General features: G+C 45.4%; 1 protein-coding gene across 3 annotated transcripts in view; it reads left to right on the plus strand.

Annotated features, from left to right (window-relative positions):
• The window catches only part of CERS3 (ceramide synthase 3), a 408,572-nt gene that overhangs the window by 260,877 nt on the left and 131,831 nt on the right, over positions 1-15,864 (plus strand). The window contains exon 1 of one of the 3 annotated variants that reach the window (XM_073568812.1): positions 1,346-1,377. The exons of 1 other annotated variant lie outside the window; for it this stretch is intronic. In XM_073568812.1, the coding sequence (XP_073424913.1) occupies positions 1,361-1,377 (17 nt within the window). In that variant the 5' untranslated portion in view covers positions 1,346-1,360. Of the gene's footprint in view, positions 1-1,345; positions 1,378-3,369; positions 3,386-15,864 lie in introns of those variants that run through there. One more of the 3 variants, XM_073568814.1, reaches the window with a different exon arrangement.

Below are 15,864 nucleotides of genomic sequence, written 5' to 3' on the forward strand. Positions count from 1 at the left end.
TTTCTGCTTAAAGACAGGATTGTTATGGCGGCTAAAAAAGTATGCAACCATTTACATTTAAAGCAATGATGCTTCATTTCATGTGTCCTCTACTAATCCGCATTCTTAGTATGCATATGGCTAGGAAAAAGGAGCAGGAATGTTCCTTATATTAAAGTGTTGCAAAGCTAAATTGGTAAGGGCAGAGAAGAATGCTGAGACCTTGTCACAATACTGTAACGAGCACTGTTTTGGGTGAGTGCACAAGCCCCCCATAAAATGAACATGCTGTGCAGCAATGTCAGGAGAATGACCACTGCCGTTTTCCTGAAGTGGTTGCGCCTGGGAAAACTTAGTGATGGCTGAGTCAGCGTCCAAATATCACCATGTGAACTTACCATGAGGCCATGTGCACACGAGTGTTTCGAGGAGTTTTTGGAGCAGAAACTCTTCAAACCATCATTCAAATTTCCTCCAAAAATTTGAATTTCTGCTTCATTTTTGCCCTGAAAACTCAGCATAGCCATCGAGTTTTTGAGGAGTTTTGAGCTTATGAAAAGGATTTGGAAGGTTTCCGCTGAGTTTGGTTAAGTTCCCAAAATATGTTTTTTTGACGCTGTGTGTTTCTGCTGTACAAAATAACACTGTGACTTTAAGTTTTAGCAAAGTGGAAGGGATTTATAGAAATTTCGTGCAAACTGTGTTTTTTTTACCCTGCGTAAGCTGCGTATTTGAAATCCACAACATGCCAATTTCTGTTGCGAGTATGCCGAGTTTTATGTGCAGATTTTCCACATAGAATTGCATTAAATATAAAAAATCACGTAAAAACCGCCCATGAGAGGAAATGGACTGAAAACATATGTAATCCGCTCATGACTGTATTAATAAAGTTTAGTAGAAGCCAAACACCAGAAAGTATAAAAACAAAGCAGTTTACTTAAAACTTGACATAAGACCAAAGTTGCAGGATCAAAAATGCAGGGAAATAACGGAGTCAAAAGTGCAATGAAAAAGACACATGTAACCTAATTTACCTAATAAGTTCAGAAATGCTGCAGAAAATCTAGATCAAAAACTCACCAAATACTGATCATGGGAATGAAACCTTTTTATCCCCCCTCTAAAAAAACTCAATGTGAACATACCCAAGTCTAAGTTCCCACAGTGAATATTTGGTGTGATTTTACGCTGTGTATTTTATAAAACACAGTGTAATACAGTTCCAGGAAAGTGCATGGGATTTCTTTAACTCTCGTGTCCACTGTGCTTTTTTTTTTTTACGCTGCGGAAGCTGACCGGAGCAGTTTTGAAATCTGCAACATGTCAATTTCTCTAAATATGTGTTTTTTATATTCACAGATTTTCCCCAAAGACCTGAATGAGGAAAATCTGCAGGTAGAAAATTGCATATGCGTTTTTTTTGTATTTCCACAGTTAAAAGGCACTAAAACTTCATGTACTCTACACGACATTAATAAAATGTTATCAAAGCTAAGTAACAGGAAGGATCCAAAACTGCACAGTTTTATTTAAACATGACAAAAAAAAGGAAAAACACTTTGAAAAAATGCAAGCTGTTACCTAATTGGTACAGAAATGCTGCAGAAAATCTATAGCATCACAGACGCACTAAATACTCATTGTGGGAACCTAGCCTCAGGGTATGTTCACATGCTGCATTTTATAAGCATTTTTTCTATGGAGAAAAGAACTCAGCATTTCACAGCAGCAGCAAAATGAATGAGATCTCTAAAATCTCTTTCACACTGTGCTTCCCCCCCCCCCTCTTTAGTTGAGCAACAGTGCATTTTTTGAAAACTGCTGCATGTCAATTCTTTCAGGGATGTATTGTTTTTTTTTTTTTATCCATTCAGTTATAATGAACAAAAACAACACAGATTTTTTCCACGTATAAAATGGACTTTATGAACATAACCTAGCAATCCGCACCTCTCTGAGTTGGGCCAGGATCACACTTGCGTGTGTAATGCGAGAAACTTGCGCGAGTCTCTAGCATCAGTACCCGGCACTCGGGACTGGTGTGTTCAGCTGCATAGAAATACATGCAACCGCACACTCTGGTCCGAGTGCTGCCGGCAGTGCCGGGTATTGAGTGCCGGCAGCAGTGCCGAGTACTAACGCGCGCAAGTTTCTGGCAATGCACATGCAATTGTGACCCTGGCCTTAAAGGGGTTTTCCACTACTCTGACTTTGATGAATCATTAATATCAGATCTGTGGAGTTCCGACACCTGGCACCCCATGATGAACTTTTATGTGCCCCGGCAGTAAGCAGTGTATGGAGCAATACTTCACAGTGTAGTGGCTGCTCCCAGGTACTGCAGATCAGCTCTGATTCTTTCTGCTCTGTACATTATTTACAGATGGAAACTGCTGTATCATGAGGATGTCGGACGCCATCGATCTGATATTGCTGACCTAATATTAGAAGACCCCTTTAGCAGAAGACAGATGTTGTAAATGGCACCTGTAAGACATAAGTTGCAGTGTGACGCCTGATGCCGGCTTGTTTGTTCTCATTTTCCATTTGGTAACCTGTATGGGAAGTAATTTTCTGCTCTGCACATAATTTCTTGCTTTTACCAGAAGTCATTCCAAATAGGTGTTTTCTCACATTTTATTATGCCCCAACATGTTTTATTAGGTTGAATTACATGTTGTGTCATTACATTTGTCTCTCCCATACTGGCCTAGTTTTCAACGTAACTACATCACCTTTTATTAAGCCCAAAAAATCCTGAAGTGTTATTTCAAAAGAGAACCTGTCGTTGCTCCTTATACATCTGTTTTAGTAAAAAATTGCATGCTTCAGGAAATAAGAACGCAAGAAGATCTTTAGCTGTAACTCTGAGTTGTAACATTTCTCTGTTATTCCTCATTGAAGTTTTTGAATAAATTGACAAGTGGGTTTTACCAGTTGAGGGTGTCTCCTTTTCTATGGTCCAATCAGCCTGAAACGACATACCTCCTTTCACTACTGCTCCATTCACACAGGGGTCTTTGGGTGCCAAGTTTTTTGGATCAGTGTGGTTTTACACCAGGTTGTGTACTGAATACACCGAATGAACCAGTGACGTCCCTGTATTCCCAGCATATGGAGATATATTGTTCACGTCAGGTATATGTCAGAGGCATGTAGGCAAACCAGATGAATTCACGTTTACTCTCGCACACATGACCTTTACCATGTCATGAACAAGATGAAGTAAGACAAGGGAGGACACGGTTTCCTGTCATGTGATATTGTTTCACGCGCTCATTGTCAGTTTCCTCTGAAGACAACATTTCATCATTTCTCAGATTCTTTCTACCTCTAATGTCTCCCATCATTGCCTCTGCTGATGCACAAAGAAGGAGTTCTGTAGAAAAATAATACGGTGAAGGCAAGTATGATAAGCAAAACTCATTGGCCCCGATTCATCAAAGTGACTATGTTAGCATAAATCACAGATTTGGGCATATTTTTCTCTATTTTTGCCATTTTCATGCCAGTTCCCGTGCCAAAATGGGCAGAGCTGTGGAGGAACCAGGTTGGAGCTGCGAGTGGCTTCACCTGTCCATCAAAGTCATGAAAAGTGGCGATGTTTATGTCTGAAATATTACTCCAATCCTAGACTTGTGTAGCATTTTTGGAGAGGTGCTCAGATACGTCAAATTTATTAGGTGGCATGCATTTCTTAATGAATTTGGCTCCTCTTATTCCCAAATATCCCTCATTAAGAATGGCATATGAAACACCAGCCTTAAAGTAGCACTCCAGCGGGATTTTTTTTAATTTTACCATTGGAGTGGTGTTATTAATGTAAGTTCTCTGCCCCTGGTATTACACTTACCAGCCGCCGTCTTCATCTGTTATTGGCACTGCTTCGATCGGTCTCCAGCATTTTGTGACCTGCTGGATGATTGTTCCGCTCCTGGTTTTGGCTTACAAATACTGATGTAAAATACTGACCAAACACTCAACGGTGTGAACAAGGACTCATTGGGAAAATCTGTCAGTTTTCGGATGCCATCCTGATGCTGTCTCATACGCCAAAAAAAACTCATGTCTGAATGAGGCCTTACTCCTCGACGTCTTACTCCTCGACGTCTTACTCCTCATGTCTGTTCTGTTTGGCATGAAGCCATAATAGGGCTTTCATTGAGGATCATGAACACTATGATTTCATATGGAAGCATACAAAGTCTTTTCATCAGTATTTGGCATCGTGTTGGGATGCAGGTTTTTTGCATCTACATATTATATTCTGCTTTGCACCTGAGGCCTAAAGTAGTTTCCCAACTGATAAATATTATTTTGCAAAGGGCTCAAATGGATTTAAAAGAAAATAAGTGATGCTTGACTTGGCTAATCCCATACAGCTCTCCAAAGCTTACTGGGTCTACTTGGCTACTGTTTGACATGCAGGAAATGGCAATGACTTGCCTATTTGGCCAGTCACTGGCTAAGGAGAGTCACTGCTGTCACCAATGATTGCTGAGCCGATTTCCTGCTGCTCTTGATTAGTAACCCTTCCACCATGTTCTCTTATATCTAGCCCCTCACCCCACAGTTCTTCAGCTCATGATAAAGTAAGCAAATCATTGTCCTCACCACAAACTCCTCACAAGCAATTGGTGGTCAGATCATTCTCAGTCTATCATACCATCACAAAGGCCTCGCAGATCTATAAAATGAAGGCAAATCGTCAATTTTTAATTTAAGTACTCTTATAATAAATCAAAATATTTTGCTTCAATAAAATTAGACCTTTTAAAGAAGCAATTTAGCATACTGAATTATTCAGTCCACATTACAGAGCAAAAGCCATAATGTAATGTACAGACTGTGGGACACAATTTGGATCACTTCTATGAACATTTGTAATGATCAGCAAAGTGTCACCTATAAGCAGTGGCGTAGCAACTGTTTGTGGCGCCCGGGGCGGTCGAAAAATTTGCCGCCCCTTTGGTCGATGATAATCCGGAAGCATCAGGAGAGCCCACACTACACTCAAAGATCTAATTTTTAGTCTGCTACTAACTCTGCTGTTATTATTTCTACATTTCTAGACTTTCATCTTCTTGCAGTTCTCTCTCTCTCTCTATATATATATATATATATATATATATATGTATGTATTAGCTTGATGATGCTGGATGAAGACCTAATGGCTTTTTTTAATAATAATTTTTAATAATGTGACAGAAAAAAACAGAAAATATATGGGGAGGAGATGTACGAGGACACGTATATGGGGGGATGTACGAGGACACGTATAGGGGGAGATGTACGAGGACACGTATATATGGATATGGGGGATGTACGAGGACACGTATATATGGATATGGGGGGATGTACGAGGACACGTATAGGGGGATGTACGAGGACACGTATATATGGATATGGGGGATGTACGAGGACACGTATATATGGGGGGGATGTACGAGGACACGTATAGGGGGATGTACGAGGACACGTATATATGGATATGGGGGATGTACGAGGACACGTATATATGGGGGGGATGTACGAGGACACGTATAGGGGGATGTACGAGGACACGTATATATGGGGGGATGTACGAGAACACTTATATGGGGGATGATTATTGTATTAGGACACCTGTGGTGTGATGTCTATGTGGCATGTGACAGCTGTCTGTGGCTTCTCCCGTACAGATGTTGGTGGTGCATTCTCCGGTAATGGCCGCGGTGCACCCAGCAGCCTCTCCCACAAATCGCCCCCATACCATGCTCCCCAGTATCCCACCTCACCCCGTGCAGTACTGTCCTACCCTTTTCCTCTCGCTCCCAGCCGGGGCAGCAGCACCGCCATATTCTTTCCTCCTCCCGGGAGCATCAATAGGGCGGAGCCTCTGCAGCTGCTACGGTGCCAGGACGGGACAGAAAACCTAGGAAAGCAGAGCTGCTGCTGTGCTGACACATGCGCAGAGTGTACACACACAGGTGTATACACACACACAGACACACACACACATAGGTGTATACACACACACACACATAGGTGTATACACACACACACACACAGGTGTATACACACACACAGGTGTATACACACACACACGTGTATACACACACACACAGACACACAAACACAGGCATACACAAACACAGGCATACACACACACATATGTGTATATACACACACACACACAGGCACACACACACACAGGCATACACACACACATAGGTGTATATACACACACACACAGGTGTATACACACACACACAGACACACACACAGGCATACACAAACACAGGCATACACACACTCATAGGTGTATATACACACACACACAGGCATACACAAACACAGGCATACACACACACATATGTGTATATACACAGACACACACACAGGCGTACACACACACAGGTGTATACACACACAGACACACACACAGGCATACACACACATAGGTGTATATACACACACAGGCGTACACACACACACAGGTGTATACACACACACACACAGACACACACAGGCGTACACACACACATAGGTGTATATACACACACACAGACACACACACAGGCATACACAAACACAGGTGTACACACACATAGGTGGATACACACAGGCGTACACACACACAGGTGTATACATACACACACATAGGTGGATACACACACACAGGTGTACACACACACACATAGGTGTACATACACACACATAGGTGGATACACACAAACAGGTGCACACACACATAGGTGTACATACACACACATAGGTGGATACACACAAACAGGTGTACACACACATAGGTGTACATACACACACATAGGTGGATACACACACACGGGCGTACACACACACACACAGGTGTATACACACAGGCATACACACACACATAGGTGTATATACACAGACACACACACAGGCATACACAAATACAGGTGTACACACACATAGGTGGATACACACACACACAGACACACACACACAGGTGTACACACACATAGGTGGATACACACAGGTGTACACACAGGTGTATACATACACACACACACACACACACAGGTGTACATACACACACACACACAGGTGTACATACACACACACACATAGGTGTACATACACACACACATAAGTGTACATACACACACACACAGTGTGGCTGCATGCACAGATCCTTTCGCTGCTGCACATGGTGAGACACAGGCAGCGGTGTTGGTGGCACATAACTGCACACAATGGAGGCAGGCACACACCCAGCGCAGCCTGTGATGAGGATGACAGCTGCCTGCACACAGGGCCGCCGGGGGCAGCCGCAGACCACCTTACCCCAGCCCCGCACTCACCAGCTCACTGCTCAGCTCTTCCTAACATGGCTCCTTGTGTGCATCACATTCCTGGCAGTCGCGACCATCCCACCATGACAGTCCTCCAGTGCAGCAGGGCTGAAGTCAGCACTGCCTCTGCCCAGCGCAGCGCTGCTCACTGAGGGTCCAGGCGGAGAGGAGGGAGAAGCTGCTAGGTAGCAGGGGTACAGAGACTCCCGATAGGCGGAGGAGAAGGATGGAGGAAGGGTGGGAAGAGGCTGCATTACATTACCCCCTCACTGCACAGCCCCGCAGGCCGAAATGTACAGTCAGTGAGTCCAGGCTCCGCGCTTCTCCCACAGAGGAGAGGAATTGCTTCTGCTGCCGCGCCGCCCCCACACACGTGCCGCCTGGGGCGGACCGCCCCCCCCGCGCTACGCCACTGCCTATAAGTAGGGAGAAGTGTGACTGTTGTTTTCCATAAACCAGGTCTTCCTGGATGTGTGCTGCTCATCACCTGCCAGCGGCAGGTGCCCGGTGTCAGCAGCTTCTAGGACAAGCAGAAAAAAGTTCCTGTGTTTATGAAGATTCTGAGCAAAAGGCGTATGATGTGTACTAAAAGTGCGATGGGGTCCCTGTCTATGTGCCGATAGGGTCCGATCCTACTCTTAAAGCCTTAGATCTCATTCAAATGCCCAATTTTCATGAAAGTGTTCACAGACAGAACACGTACACATTATAATCTACAGAGCTGTTCAAAAACGTCTGTGTTTTTATGCGGACATTGCGTCGGCGAAAAAAAAAAATCGAGATGTGTCTGTTTTATCTGAGTCATGGATTAAAATTACCTATATAAGTTAATGGGTCCATTAAAGACCACAGTCAGCACACAAAGCCAGCCAAGTGCAGTCAGTGAGTAACATTGCACTGGGTAGTTGAAGCTTTGAAATGTATTTTTTTTTCATACGAGAAAATCACTGATGGTAAAAACCAACACACTGACCACAATCAGATGTTTTTTTTCCATACCAGGAAATTGCTGCTGTCTGAGGCCTTAGGCCTCTTTCACACATCAGGTTTTCGCCGTCAGGCGCGATCCGGCGCTTTTGACAGAAACCGGATCCGGCGAAATGCAATGCCGGATCCGGTTTCCCCCCCATTGACTTGCATTTGCGCCGGATTGCGCCAGATGGCCATGCGTTTCATCCGGTTTTCGCCGGATCCGGCAATGTGTCGCGATCCGGCGTCTGGAAAAAACGGCTACTGTAACGTTTTTTGTCTCCGGCGAAAAAGCCGGACACGCCGGATCCGGCGCGTCCGGCTTTTTCACACAATGAAAGCCTATGAGCGCCGCAATGCGCCTGATCCGGCGAAAGCCGGATCCGGTGGCCAGATCCGGTTTTTTTGGTCTGAGCATGCTCAGTAGCTCTGCCCACAAGACATATATAAAAGCAAGACAGTGGGACCCACAGCCACACCCAACATGCCACCCAAGAAAGCAACCAAGCGCAGCAGGAGAAGGCAGGAGACCACTGCAGCACCATCAGCACCACCACCACCCCAAATGGAGCAGCAAATGGAACATGCTGAGGAGGGGAGGCCAGCAGCAGATGAGAGACGGTAATTATCAAATCCCCCATTCCTCCAAACTAGGGCTATTGAATATCAAGATATTCATTGGCCCTTTGTTTCTCTTTATTCAACAGCCGCCCAATAGATGCAGCAGCAGCAGCAGCAGCAGCAGCAATGGCAGCAGCTGGAACACCACCCACAGGCATGGAGTGTGGCCACCAGGAAGACAGCACATCATCTTCTGGGAGCCCTCCCTCGCATCGTCAGCGTTTGACGGTAAGTTTTTATTTCCAAAATCCATCATCTCTGTAATATATGTCTATTCATTGCCTTTTATTTCAAAACAGGATTCACAAGATGAAGAGGAGCTCCCAGAAGAAGGAAGGGGTGGACAGACACTTGGGAGTGGGCTCACAATTGGTAAGTTTTTTGCATCAAACGCAGAAACACAACATCACACTACACACAACACATAGAAAACAATGTTCTGCAGACCACACACAGCAAACAAATGCCTACATCCAAAGACATAACATTTTTTGTTTTCTTCTCTAGTCTTCCCAATCTGGTGCTCGGCCAAGAGGTCCTCGCAGTGCCTCCCAGGGTCGTCGGCGACAGCAACGCGGCGGTCACCAGCGTGTAAGTATAAATATTTTTGCTTTGTTTTTTTGCACTTTTTATTTCATTTCTTTTGTGGAGGCTAATTATGTTATTTTTGTCTTTTTCTTTAACAGCCTTCACAGCGTGCTCCCGACTCTGACGGTGAGGATGGAGGACTCGATGTGGACCACCTCATCGATCTCGTCAGACAAAGGGAGCCGCTCTGGAATATGGCTGGCCGCCGCCACGCTGACCTCATCGTTACCCGACGACTCTGGGAGGAAATCTGTTCGCTCCTTGTGGGCCGCTGGGAGGACCTCGATGTTCGGGCCCAGATTAAAGAGCGTAAGTATATACAGTACCGGTTGCTTGATGTAAACCAGTGTTTCCCGAACTCCAGTCCTCGTGGTCCCCACGGATCATGTGTTCAGGATTTCTATTTACTATGGAAATCCTGAAAACATGACCCCTGGGGACCATGAGGACTGGAGTTTGTGAAACACTGATGTTGTATACTAACCACTCCTTCCTCGTTTCAGGGAACAGAATTGTGAAGCGGTGGCGGTCTGTGAGGGATCGTTTCAAGGAGTTCAATAAAGAGATGCGGGCCCCGAGTGGATCTGGAGGACGCAGGAGCAAGTACAAGTACGCACAAGCCCTGTCGTTCCTCCGGGAAACAATGGTCACTAGAAGGTAAATATTACACACCACATGTGAAAAAAAAATGTTAGATGTAACTTTTTTTTTTTCAGCCAGGGCCATACCATGTCAGTATTTTAATTGTTTTTTTTTCTCTTTATTCCACAGCACGGTGAGCAGCACTCGGGAGCCTGCACGATTGGACCCTTCTGAGGCGATCCCTGAGGAGACCGGCACCGAGGGACACTTCGACCGCCCCGGTACATCTGCACCTTCCCAGCCTTCCCACACATTCGACCCATCTGTCCCATCCACCAGCACAGGAGCATCGTGGCCGCCTACATTACATGAAGCTGCTGGTGAGGAGATCGCTTTCCCTTTACCCCACCCTTCTGCCCCTGCCACCTCTAGTACACCTGCGGGTACTGGGCGGCAGCGGCAGAGGGGTCAGGAAAAGAGTTATGCGCCAGAGTTCTTGCATCTGAATGCATCTTTCCAGAACTGTCTAAAAGTCTTGTCAGAGCAAATCTCCGCAGGCTTTCAGCAGATCAACTCCAGCATTCTGGAGGTGAAGACACTTCTGCAAACCATGCATTCAGAAGCAAGATCTTCGCCAAACCACACCTTTTTCAGGTCTGTTGTGGAGCGCATGGCAACACTATCTCCTACCCAGCAGATGCATGTAATGCATTCGTGCCACGGTGCTCTACAGCAGGTTACCTCCCAACCTCCACCTCCCACCACTGTAGTTCCTCCACCTGCACCCCCTCCAGCCACTTTCCATCCTCCCCCTCCTATTACATCTGCACCCCCTCCAGCCACTTTCCATCATCCCCCTCCTATTACATCTGCACCCCCTCCAGCCACTTTCCATCCTCCCCCTCCTATTACATACCAGCAACCTTCCCAGTACCAGCAACCTTCCCAGTACCAGCAACCTTCCCAGTACCAGCAACCTGCCCAGTACCAGCAACTCCTGCCCCGTACCAAACTCCTTCCCCGTACCAAACTCCTTCCCCATACAACTTTCCATCAACATCATCTGCTCCTACAGTCCCTGCCCAACCCTCCACTCCACCGCCCACCACCTCTTCTGCCTCCCACATGTCCACCCATTCTGTAGCTTTTTCCACACCATCACCTCTAACTGTTCCTTCCCCACCATGATCCCAGTCCTCTCTCCACACTCCCATTGTCGAAGTGTCCCGCAGCCCCTCCAGCAGTATTTCCACCCCACACTACACCAAGTTATAATGTTTTTTTTGTAATAAAAATGCCCATTTGGTTGGTTTCAAACCTTTATTAAAAAAGTTTTTTTAACTTTAAAAACAGTTTACACAAAAAAAAATATTTTAAATAAAAGTTAAATTATTGTTTACACTGGTTGTCTGTCATTTCTTTCTGCGGCGAAATATGTTTAAAAAAAAGGTTAAATACAGGGTATTTAAAAGGTAAAAAGGTATTCAAAACCAGGTATATAACTGTGGGTAAATTGTAGCTTTTTGCCACAGTTGTGGTCCTGGTTGTGTTTGAAGCAAAGTATTTCACCTAAAAAGTTGTGTTTATTGTTGGTGATTTCCTAACAATGTACACAACTTTTGTTAAAAGGTGAAATACTTTGCATAAAACACAACCAGGTACACACCTGTGGCCTAAAGCTAAAAATAGTAAGATCATGACAAGATAGCCAACTTTGGTTGGCAAAGGTATATACTGTTGGTCCAGAAGGTACACAAGTTTGGTTAGGGCACAAATCTTTCACACTCTGTCATCCTGCCAGTGTACTCAGCCTTGAGGTGACATAAAGTATAGTGCAAAATTGTCCCTCATTACTGAAACCGTCACAGAACTTCTAGTGGTAATATTTCCAATGACAACATCCATCTTCGCCAGTAACTTGCTCTTCTCTCCAACCTGCACTTTCTCCTCTACAACCTGTCAAAGAAGGGCTGTAGGAACATGCTATATATAGTTTTCCAGTAGCCAATCCCGTTCGGAAGGCCACAAGGGTCAATTTTAAAAACCAGATCCGGCGTAATCCGTCGAAAAACGGATAGAAAAACGGATGAACCGGATGAGACGGATCCGGTTTTGTCTGTCAAGAACAAGACGGATCCGGCAGAAAACCGGATCCGGCACATCAGGTTTTACAAAACATTTGCCGGATCCGGCATTCCGGCACGACGCCGGATCGCGCCTGACGCCGAAAACCTGATGTGTGAAAGTAGCCTTAGAGCTCATGCACACAGAGCCTCCCGATTCATCATTGCCGTTTCTCCTGTTTCCTGGAGTAAATTGTTCCTATTTAGTGGCTTTAGTCCTTGCATATTATTCTCTATATGTTTTGTGCCACATTTTAAGTTGTCTTTATTTTTTTTTTTTCATTTTTCCTAAACAATTTTTCTTATTCAGATGCTTTAGGGCAGTCTCACACGTCCAGATAATTCTGGTACAGAAAAACGGTACCGGAGCTGTCCATGAGGCTACGTGGTACATTCGTGTGGCACACGTGTATGATCCGTGTGCCGCATCAGGACCACATGGACGTCCGCAGGGGAAGAAGCGCTACAGTAAGCGCTGTTCCCCTGCGGCTGGTGCTGAACTCGGCTGTCATTTTTGTCTCCTGCTCTGCTGGCAACAGCGAGTCTTCGCTGTTGCCGGCAGAGCAGGAGAAAAGAATGACAGCGGCATTCAGCACCATTCGCCGGGGAACAGCAGCTTACAGTAGCGCTTCTTCCCCGGCGCGGCCGTCCGTGTACACGGAGGACAGTGTGAACTGTTCTCCGTGTGCAGCACGTTTTGCGGACCGAGCACTCCCACAAACACTGACATATCTCTGTGTTTTGCACTACACGTATTGGAGCCACTGACGTGTGACACCGGCCTTAGGCAAATTCGTGAAATACGACTGTTACCAAATATCACATTTTTTTGTCGTGCACCTCTCTCCAGTCTGCCCCCTTAGAGTAAAGTTTTTAGAGGAGTGTTCAATTTGGCACGTTTGCGACTTTAAAAAAAAAAATTGGAATTTTGATGCTGAAAATGTCACAAAAAAACTTTAAAGACAAAAACAAAGAGCATTTTTGATCTTGCATCAAATGCATGAACCGCAGGTGCCATCTGAAGAATTTGGTACAAAATATGTTAACAAATACCACAGGACAGAAAAAGAAAAGTGACTTAAATAAAAAGAAAATTATAGTTTTTTTTTTTTTACAGTTGTAATATGGCCGGGATAAAAGTGCTTAAGGCCTCTGCTGTACTTCTGTGTGTGTTCAATTTCAAAAGGATGCAAACAGAAACAAAACAAAGCCACGCTGTGTGTCACATCTGTAGTGAACTGTGTGTGTCACATCTGTAGCGAGCTGTGTGTCACATCTGTAGTGAGCGGTGTGCGTCACATCTGTAGTGAGCTCTGTCACATTTGCAGTGAGCTGTGTCACATCTTTAACGAGCTGTCACATCTGTAGTGAGCTGTGTGTCACATCTGTAGTGAGCTGTGTGTCACATCTGTAGCAAGCTGTGTCATCTGTAGTGAGCTGTGTGTGTGTCACATCTGTAGTAAGCTGTCACATCTGTAGTGAGCTGTCATCTGTAGTGAGCTGTGTCACATCTGTAGCAAGCTGTGTCACATCTGTAGTTAATAATAATAATCATAATAATAATTTTATTTCTATTGCGCCAATATATTCCGCAGCACTTTACATTATAGAGGAGACTTCTACAGACAATAGACATTACAGCATAGCAATAAACACATAAATCAAAACAGATACTAAGAGGAATGAGGGCCCTGCTCACAAGCTTACAATCTATAAGGGAAAAGGGGAGACATGAAAGGTGGATGCTAACAATTGCTTTTATTGTTTGGACCATCCCTAGCGTAAGAATCGGGTGTTCCTGTTGCTGCATGAACCAGTTAACAGTCTAAATATGTAACAGTACAGACACAGAGGGCTATTAAATGCAAAAAGCATGTGAGAACATGATGTGAGGAACCTGGTTATGGTAAAAAATTTTGAAATAAGCCACACAGGGATAATTAGGTTAGTGTGTTGAGGAGATAGGCTAGTCTGAACAAATGCATTTTTAAGGCACGCTTAAAACAGTGAGGATTGGGGATTAATCGTATTAGCCTGGGTAGTGCATTCCAAAGAATCCGCACGGCACATGAAAAGTCTTGGAGACGGGAGTGGGAGGTTCTGATTAATGAGGATGTTAACTTCAAGTTATTAGCAGAACGGAGGGCACGGGTAGGGTGGTAGGCTGAGATGAGGGAGGAGATGTAGGGTGGTGCTGAGCCATGGAGGGCTTTGTGGGTGAGGGTAATAAGTTTATACTGAATTCTGGAGTGGATGGGTAGCCAGTGTAAGGACTGGCACAAGGTAGAGACATCGGTATAACGATTGGTGAGGAATATGATCCTAGCTGCAGCATTCAGGATAGACTGGAGAGGGGAGAGTTTGGTAAGAGGGAGACCGATTAGCAGAGAGTTACAATAGTCCAGACAAGAATGAACCAGATCTCACACTGTTAGTTAGCTGTGTGTCACATCTGTAGTAAGCTGTGTGTCACATCTGTAGTAAGCTGTGTGTCACATCTGTAGCAAGCTGTGTGTCACATCTGTAGTGAGCTGTGTGTCACATCTGTAGCGAGCTGTGTTACATTTGTAGCGAGCTGTGTGTGTCACATCTGTAGTAAGCTGTGTGTCACATCTGTAGTAAGCTGTGTGTCACATCTGTAGTAAGCTGTGTGTCACATCTGTAGCAAGCTGTGTGTGTTACATTTATAGTGAGCTGTGTGTGTCACATCTGTAGCGAGCTGTGTGTGTTTCATTTGTAGCGAGCTGTGTGTGTGTTACAACAACAGATTAACTTAATTGTGCGCCTGTTCCCAAGAAATTAGGTCAGCAGTAAAGTTCGGGCTGCTGCGTGCATTGCTGTATAAGGGTAGTTTCACATTTGCGTTTAAGGCCGCAGCCTCCTTCGGTAGCTCCGCCTATGGGAGCATGACGCTGCATACGTCCTGCGTCCCCTATCTTTAGCACTGGGGACGCAGGCCGTGCGCAGGTATGCGTTTGGCGGCGCATGTGTCCTTTTGACGCTGCGCCGACCGCACCAAATTGCAACAGGTTGTGTTTGGTGCTGGTTAAGGTACCGTCACATTTAGCGATGCACCATCGATCCCGACAACGATACGACCCGGTCATGATCGCTGGTGCATCGCTAAATGGTCGCTAGTGAGCTGCCAAACAGGCAGATCTCACCAGCGACGTAGCGGCGGTCGTTACTTACCTGTCAGATGCGGCGATGAAGATGTCCTCCCGCCCTCGTCCACGCGTCGCTCGTCGGCGCCAGCAGGAAGCGGCCAACGAGAAACGGCCCAGGACGTTCTCGCGCGATCAGCGATAACCAGCGGGGGAGGCGGTCGGAGGTAAGTATCACACATAGCAATATCGCTAGCGATCTCGCTTAGTGTGACGGGCCCTTTATGTAAAACTCACATCTTAGGCTGGTTTCACATTTGCGTTTTTTTTCGCGGTATTTTAGCGCTAAATAGCGCATGCGTCTCTTTTCCCTATACTTTGCATGGGATGCGCTTATGTGCGCATACACATGCGTTTGTACGCGTTTTACCGCGCATGCGTTTTTTTGCGGTATGCGCTCGGGCGCACAAAATGCAACCTGTTGCATTTTTTGGTGCGTCCGACTTGCCTCAAAAAAACGCATGCGCGCACAATGCGTTTTTTTACAGCAAGACACCCATTATAGTCTATGGGTGC

Source organism: Dendrobates tinctorius, unplaced genomic scaffold, assembly GCF_039654945.1.
Source record: "Dendrobates tinctorius isolate UK_male_01 unplaced genomic scaffold, ASM3965494v1 ptg000022l, whole genome shotgun sequence".
Classification (NCBI taxonomy): Eukaryota; Metazoa; Chordata; class Amphibia; order Anura; family Dendrobatidae; genus Dendrobates; species Dendrobates tinctorius.